Source organism: Olea europaea, chromosome 10 (assembly GCF_002742605.1).
Source record: "Olea europaea var. sylvestris chromosome 10, O_europaea_v1, whole genome shotgun sequence".
NCBI lineage: Eukaryota > Viridiplantae > Streptophyta > Magnoliopsida > Lamiales > Oleaceae > Olea > Olea europaea.
Window position 1 is genome coordinate 26492525 of NC_036246.1, and position 8556 is coordinate 26501080.

Below are 8556 nucleotides of genomic sequence, written 5' to 3' on the forward strand. Positions count from 1 at the left end.
GTCTTCATGACCTTATTCCTGTCTAGGGTAATAGGTAAGGAATCGAGGGGGTGGTATTACTTAACTCCCTGGGGGATCATGCACCATTTGTGGTGGGCTGCCTTCTTCCATTAAGGGGTGGAAGAAGTCATGGTTCTGGGTGAGGGACAGGTGGCAGGTGATGGAGGAGGATACAACTTTGGCTTGCACAGTACTGACCCAGTACTACGAAGCTCGTGAGTTTCCCAGCCTAAGTTTGCATTCGGTATTCAAATTTCTTTAGATCTAACTGTTGAAGCTTCCTTTGCAGATAGCAGTACGAGGTTCGGGTTGAGCAAGGAGGAGTTTGAAGTGATAGAGGACATTTACAAGAGACCTCTCAAGTTTCGCCACTTCGACCACCTCATTAGCTGAAGTCGCTACTTCCATGATTTCGAACGATGGCCTCCAAGGGTAAGAAGCTCATTTACTTGTGTATTTCTTCCCTTTTGTTTTGATGTTGATGCATTGACATGTTCTGTAGACAAGTTCAAGATAAGGGAATACCCAGCCCCTGACATGGCCTCTATACTCAGGGCCACATCCACTGTAGAGGCGAGGCCCCTGAAGCTGGGGTCCAGTGGTGCCAAAGAGGTTTGGGGTAGGGTCGAGCACCTCTCTAAAGATAAAACTCAAGGGCTCCCTAAGAGGGGGCACCTCAGAGGTTGGAGAAGGCTAAAGAGCCTCGGGGGAAAGAGAAGGTCCCCGAGGAGCCAAAGAAGAGGAAGCTAGTGTACATTACCAACTCGTCAGGAAAATTCGGGACATATGTGTCCCATGAAAGCAGAGACGTCACTCAGCCAAAGCTCCTTGCATCCGCCTCGAAAACGATAAAGATAGAAATGGTTCAATGAGCCGAGGCTGAGGAAGCCAAGGAAGAGGCTGCGAAGAGGGCAACTGAGGCGGCAGAGGAGGAGGCCACCAAGCAGAGGCCTGCGAGGGTACAATGGAAGTCTCTGAGCTTCCTTGTCGAAAGGGAGGAGGTTCTAGCTCCAGCATTGGTAGAGGCTTTGCCACCTGAGATTGGAAGTGCCATAGAAAGCTTCTACAAATTCTGGACGGATCGGTGGCAGTTGCATGCCTCCTCATGTGACGCCACAGACTTGACAAGGGCCCTCATGAGCCAAAGTGTGAGGACTTTTGGCCTCTTACTATAGTGCAGGGAGGCCCTTACTGACTTTCAAACAAGGACTCAGTCCTCGAAGAAGAAGATGGCCTCCCTTATAGAGGAGCTAAAGGGAGCTAGAGTCGAGACGGAGGAAGCAAGAGCCCAAAAACTTGAAGATATGGCCAAGCTAAAGTCTGCCTTGGCTTGGATCAAGGCGTTGAAGAAGGAGGTGTATGAGTCCCAATGCAAGGTGGCCTCCTTAACTGAGAAAGTGGAGGTTTCCAATGACCACCAGAAGGTGACTGCGGAAGCCTTGGAGAAAACAAATTTGGAGCTGGCTGGGGCCCAAGAAGCGTACAAGTTCTTGGAGGGCCAGATAAAGTGGTATGTTGATAATGCAACCAAGGCAAGAGAGGAGGCCCATGAGGCGAGGGAGGAGGCTGTGAATGACTACATCGCCAACTTCCACAATACCGAGGAGTACAAGAGCTTCAGCACTTGCTGGAGAAATTTTGCTTATGCCAAGATGATGGAGAGGGCTAAGGAACTCTACCCAGATCAAGACCTATCACGGCTGAGGTTGGAGTTTGTGGATGAAGTGCCTCAAACCCCAGCTGATGAGGCAGTTGGAGATGAAGTAGCAAAGGCAGAAGAAGAAAGTTCTAATGCTCAAGCCGCGGAGGCCCCGGCTGTTGAGGCACCTCCATCGTCGTCCCAGGCTTAGGATAGTTTTCTTTTCAATTATTTCTGATGTACTGGCCTTAGGTCGCCATTTTGTAGCATTGATTGAAAATCAATACAATATCTTCTTTCATTGAATATTTTTCTCCAAAGTGTATTGGCCTCGTCAAGCAATTGAACTTAATGTTGATTGAAGAACAAAATAACTTTAACTTGGTATCCTAACTCCAATCACTTGAGCAAGTAATGAACAGTATTGGACTTAAGCAAATGAATTGTACTTAAACATAATAATTGTAACCTAAATGGATCTGACTGGACCATGTTTCAGCCGAACTGAGAATATTGCTGTCTAATTCGAAAGGTAGTTGCGTGAAGCCAGTATTGGTTGAGCCTTGTGCATAAATAGGATGGTTTAGCTATGTTGAAACTTTTCCCAATGGCATTCAGCCTCGCCAAAAGGAGGTAAGTACATGCGTCTTGGAGTTCAAACGAGGTGGCCCAAAGATGGGATGCCGGCCTCTCCTCTGAGGTCACGACGCTTCCCATCATGGTGGATGGTTCAGCCATGCTGTGGCTTCTCCCAGTGGCATTCAGCCTCACTAAAGAGAGGCAAGTCCATGCGCCTCGGAGTTCAAATGAGGTGGCCCAAAGATGGGACGCTGGCCTCTCCTCCGAGGTGACGACGCTTCCTAACATGGTGGATGGTTCAGCCATGCCGAGACTTCTCCCAGTGGCGTTCAGCCTCGCCAAAGGAGACAAGTGCATGCGCCTCGGAGTTCAAACAAGGTGGCCCAAGGATAGGACGTTGGCCTCTCCTTCGAGGTGACGACGTAATGCGACACGTGAATTCAATCATGAATAATTTTATTGAATCATGGAAATGTTGCATAAGCTGGGAAAGATCATCCAATGAAGTAGTACATTCATTGATAATAGATTCGGAGGTGCTCAATGTTCTATGGACGGGGTTGTGCCTTGCCATTCATGTCTTCAATCCAGTAGGTCCCGGGTCGGATCTCCTCTCTGATTTTATATGGACCTTCCCAGTTCGGACCCTGGGAACCGGTGCCAGGTTCTTTTGAGGAGAGGAAGACTCTCCTGAGGACCAAGTCATTTATTCGAAATGACCTCTTCTTTACCTTTGAGTTGAAGTACTTCATCATCTTTCTTTCTCAATGAAGTTGAGGTCGCACCTGCGAAACTCGTCGTTTGTTATCTCATTGAAATGCAGACGTCGTGGAGATGGAAGTCCGACCTCGACAGGGCTCATTGCCTCAGTCCCATATGCCATGAGGAAAGGTGTTTCCCCTGTTGGGGTCCTCACAGTGGTTCGGATTGCCCAAAGAACCTGTGGCAGCTCATCCACGCAGGCCCCTTTTGACACATCAAGCTTTCTTTTCAGGACGTGCTTGATCGTCTTGTTCACAGCCTCAATCTAGCCATTTGCTTATGGGTGGTGAGGCGTGGAAAAGTGTTTCTTGATGCCAAGTTCTTCACACAAGCTTTTGACCTTCTTGTTGTCGAACTATCTACCATTATCTGAGACGATCAAGTAGGGAATCCTGAACTGGCATATGACATTCTTCCACGAGAATTTGGAAGTGTTAGCTTCTGTAATTTTTGTCAGGGGTTCAGCTTCAACCCACTTCGTGAAGTAATCAATGGCCACAATTGCGAAGCTCGCACCTCCTTTGCCTTTTGGTAGAGGACCTATGAGGTCCACACTCCACTTCGAGAAAGGCCAAGGGCTGGAGACCGCGGTCAAATCTTGCGATGGTTGTCTTTGGACAGGAGATAATCGTTGGCATTTGTCACATTTTCGTACAAACTCGAGGGCGTCCCTTTTCAAGGTAGACCAGTAGTACCCCTGCCTCAGTATTTTTTGTGACAAAGATAGAATTCCAGAGTGGTTGCCGCACACACCCTCATGGACTTCTCTTAAGATGTAGGTAGCCTCTTCTCCTCCGAGGCATCGTAAGAATGGAGAGGAGAAGCTCCTCTTATAGAGTACATCATCAATGAAGAGGAAATGGGCTGACCTCTTCCTTAGCTTGTAGGCCTCATGCTTGTCAGTGGGAAGTACTTGGTCCTTGAGTTTGCCACGATGGGCTGCATCCAGGTAGGAGTCCCAGTGACCCACATCACATTGGGGGCCTCAATTGACGACATGAAGAGGTGCTCTATAGGGACTACTGTGAGTAGTTCGAAATCCTTGCTACTTGCAAGTTTGGAGAGTGCATCTGCATGTGCATTTTTTATGCGGGAGATCTGGATCAACTCAAATTTTTCAAAGGATGGGATGAGGTTCATCACCAGTTTCAAGTAGGAGGCCATTGTTTTGTCCCTGGCTGAGAAGTTAGCGTTGACTTGGCTAACGACCAGCTGGGAGTCACTACTGATGAGTAGCCTCTTTACTTGCTTTTATTTCGTTAACCTGAGGCCTGCGAAAAGTGCCTCGTATTCTACTACATTGTTGGTGGCCTTGAACCCGAACCTCACCGTCGAGTTTAGCTTGTGACCTTTCAGGCTGATGAGGACAATTTCGGCACCTGAACCGGCATCCCCAGCCGACCCATCAACGAATAGTTTCCACGTAGGGGGTTCGGTTTGTTCCATGATTTCATCTACCTCGGGTAAGTTGGCAAATTCTGCCACAAAGTCAGCTAAGGCTTGGCCCTTGATGGCTGCCCTAACCTTGAACATGAGATCAAATCCACTTAACTCCGCCGCCCATTTCAATAATCTCCCTGAGGCATCGAGCTTTTAGAGTATCTGCCTTAGGGGAAAGTTAGTCAGCACATGAATGGTGTAGGCTTGGAAGTACGATCTCAACTTCCTGGAGGCCGTGATCAAGGCCAAAGCGAGCTTCTCCATATCTGGGTAGCGGGTTTTCGGCGATAGGAGTACTTTACTTGTATAGTAAATGGGGAGTTGGGTAGTTCTCTCTTTACGGATTAGAACCGCACTGATGGCTTCATAGGAGACGGCTAGACACAGCTATAGGATTTCATCAAGCTTCGGTTTGGAGAGGAGGGGGGCCTGCCCTAGGTGCCTTTTCAGGCTCTGGATGGCCTCTTCACATTTCTCATTCCACTGGAACTTCTTCCCAACTTTTAGCACTTTGAAAAATGGGAGGTATTTGTTCGTAGCTTTGGAGACGAAGCGACTAAGCGCGGCCACTCGTCCAGTCAAGCTTTGCACCTCCTTTAGCTTTTGGGGGGACCTCATCTTGCATAGGGCCTCAATCTTCTCAGGGTTGGCTTCAATACCACGTTAGTTGACCATGTATCCTAAGAATTTGCTGAAGGTCACTCCAAAGGCGCACTTGAGGGGGTTGAGCCTCATCCTATATCTTCTCAAGATTTGGAAGGTGCTGTTGAGGTACGTTATGTGGTCCCTAGCTTCCAAACTCTTTACCAGCATATCGTCTACATAGACCTCCATTGTCCTACCGATGAGGTCCACAAATATTTTGTTGACGAGCCTTTGATATGTTGCTCCGTCATTTTTCAACCCGAAGGGCATCATCTTGTAGCAGTAAAGGCCTCGGTCTGTGATGAAAGATGTGTGTTCCTCGTCGGGGTGCATGGGGATTTGATTGTAGCTGGAGTATGCGTCCATGAAGCTCAATAACTCGTGCCCAGCCTAGAGTCTACCAGTTGGTCAATCCTTGGAAGTAGAAAGCTGTCCTTCGAGCAAGTTTTGTTGAGGTTAGTGAAATCGATGCACACCCTCCACTTGCCGTTGTGTTTCTTCACTAAAACTGGATTGGAGACCCACCTCGGATAGGTGGCCTCCCTAATGAAGCCATTCTGGATGAGCTTCTGAACTTCTTCTTTTAGGGCCTCGTACCTCTCAGGATTGAGGGCTCTCCTTTTTTTGTCTATGCCGAGCAACCTTAGGATCAATTTTCAGGCAGTGGCAACTAACCTTGGGATCTATACCTACCATATCCTCATGCCTCCAAGCAAAGATATCAAGGTTCCTACTTAGAAAATCCTTGAGCATTTCTTTCACAGTGCTAGCCAAGCCTTTGCCCACCTTCAACAATTTGGATGTGTCTCGTGGGTCCACCGAGAAGCTTTCAAGTTTCTCAACTATGGATGCTTAAGGTTCGTGTTCAATTATGCGGAGATCAATTTCATCGATGACCAATACTTTCGGATTGGGTGGTGCGTCAATCATTTCAACATCTTCCAGTTCGGTGGGAGCATCACCTGGGGGATCAGCCATGACTACAGCGCCAATCTGTTGACCCAATAAATGTTACCAATAGATACCAGACCCACCCGCGTACACGTAAGCGAAAGTCCAACACGCAAAGACATGTGGACGGTCTAAAACGGACAGATCAAAGGTGTGAGAGTAGCTCAACGATATGGGATGAGAACGTTCGAAATTCGACGAGATGATCATAGAACAATTGTACAATAATTACCAATCGATGTTTGGTAAATGTGTATTTAAATATGTATGAACTCGTTTATGCTGCAAGATAAAAAGAGAGTTGAGTAAAGTATGGCTTCTTATATTGATTCTTGCATTAGCCTTTGTATGTGATACATGGGGGAGTATTTATAGTGTCACAAGTTAGATCGTGACCTTTAGTTCTGGGTACACGTGGCCTCATCCGGTTAATTTACATATCAAATTGTAGGTATCAGCCGCACCTATCCTGCCATACATTTATTGATTGGCAGAGCCGCCTCTAACAAAGACAAGACATAACATTTACACTCATGACAAACGTCCTATCAATCATTCTAGTACGATCTTTGTGCAGAGGATCTCTTGGGAGAAGTGTCATAGAAGATGCTGCTTTGTGACTCGGAGGCTGCTACCTCAGCTACAGAGCTTCGGGCAATAGGGCCTCATCCACATTCAAAGGGCCTCGACATATGTGTTTCGGATGCTCCTCAAGAGGCAATGATAAATGGGCCTTCGTGTATATGGGCCTAGGCATCTATGGACCTCGATTTGTGGGCCTCGATTATGCAAATCACCTCGAATTGAGTGCCACGTGGTTCTGCATGAGTTGGCTGTGGGCCTTGGTGGGTTGCCCAAGTGTGCGAACACGTAACAATGGCAATTTTTGCAGACATGGTGGAGGACATTATGGAGGTATTTATGGATGATTTTTCAGTGTTTGGTAATTCTTTTGATAACTGCCAGCACAATCTCTCGTTAGTGTTGCAATGCTGTGAGGAAAAGAACTTGGTTCTTAACTGGGAGAAATTCCACTTCATGGTACAAGAAGGAATTGTGCTAGGCCATCATGTTTCAGCAAAAGAGCTTGAAGTTTACGAGGCGAAAATTGATACAATAGCAAAGCTACCACCACTCACCAATGTCAAGGGCGTTCGGAGTTTCTTGGGTCACGCTAGATTCTACAGGAGGTTTATCCAGGACTTCTCAAAAGTAGCTAAACTCTTATGCAACCTGTTGGAGAAGGACACAACATTCACCTTTGATGAAGATTGCTTAAAGGCATTTGAAACAATAAAGGAAAAACTAGTTACTGCTCTAGTAATGGTAGTACCAGCTTGGGATCGGCCGTTTGAAGTTATGTGTGATGCTAGTGACTATGCAGTAGGGGCGGTTTTAGGACAAAGGCATGATAAGATGTTCCGAGCAATCAACTATGCTAGTAAAACCTTTAATGGAGCTCAACTGAACTATACTACAACAGAAAAAGAGATGTTAGCGGTAGTCTTTGCATGTGACAAATTCAGATCCTATCTCATTGGAACCAAAGTGATCATTTACACTGACCATGCTGCAATTCGATATCTATTTGGAAAAAAAAAAGATGCCAAGCCACGCCTAATTCAATGGATACTACTACAGGAGTTTGATATAGAGATTCGGGATAAGAAGGGTAGGGAGAATGTCATTGCAGATCATCTCTCACGATTAGAGAATGAAAAGGTGGGGGATGAGAGTCAAATTCGAGAGACTTTTCTTGATGAGATCTTGTTAGCGGTGTCATCAAAGATCCCATGGTATGTTGATTTTGTTAACTATTTGGTATCTAGAAGATTGCCACCTAACTTGACCTTCCATCAAAAGAAGAAATTCCTACACAATGTCAAGTCATATTTATTTGATGATCCGATAGTCTTCAAGAGGTGCGTGGATAGAATAATTAGGATATGTTTCCTTATAGAAGAGACACGCATTATTATGGAGAGTTTTCGTTCCTCGCCTTATGGACGTCATTTCGATCCTACATGCACGGCTTCCAAAGTATTACAATCTGGATTCTTTTGGCAAAACCTATTCAAAGACTATTATGCTTTTGTGAAGATATGTGATCGTTGTCAGCGTACTGAAAACATTTCAAGACATCATGAGCGACCACTAACTAATATACTTGAGGTGGAGTTATTTAACGTATGGGGTATAGAGTTCATGGGTCCGTTTCCGCCATCCTTCGGTCAGGTATACATTCTTCTTACAGTGGACTATGCATCCAAATAGGTTGAAGCCATTGCCACACCAACAAATGACGCAAAGATAATTTTAAAGTTTTTATAGAAACATATCTTCACTCGATTTGCCACGCCTAGGGCGATAGTAAGTGATGAAGGTACACATTTCTGCAATAAGCTGTTCAATTCTCTTTTGGCTAAATACGATGTCAAGCACAAATTGACAATTGGTTATCACACACGATTAAATGGGCAAGCAGAGGTGTCCAACAGAGAGATTAAGCAGATTTTGGAAAAGACAGTCAACACCAATCG

At 46.0% G+C, this 8556-nt stretch overlaps 1 protein-coding gene across 1 annotated transcript; it reads left to right on the forward strand.

Annotated features, from left to right (window-relative positions):
- The first annotated feature begins 419 nt into the window (after positions 1 to 419).
- Positions 420 to 1850, forward strand: LOC111400466. The gene is made up of 4 exons (XM_023027880.1): positions 420 to 432; positions 503 to 682; positions 874 to 1084; positions 1181 to 1850. The coding sequence occupies exons 1-4, from the start codon at positions 420 to 422 to the stop codon at positions 1848 to 1850; spliced, it is 1074 nt and encodes a 357-aa protein (XP_022883648.1).
- Positions 1851 to 8556: the final 6706 nt, after the last annotated feature.

Excerpts from the sequence above, each read along its gene's own strand:
- LOC111400466 (XM_023027880.1), top strand. Across the intron at positions 683-873 it reads TAAGAGGGGGCACCTCAGAG|CCGAGGCTGAGGAAGCCAAG; the intron begins GTTGGAGAAGGC and ends TGGTTCAATGAG. Across the intron at positions 1,085-1,180 it reads TACAAATTCTGGACGGATCG|GGAGGCCCTTACTGACTTTC; the intron begins GTGGCAGTTGCA and ends ACTATAGTGCAG.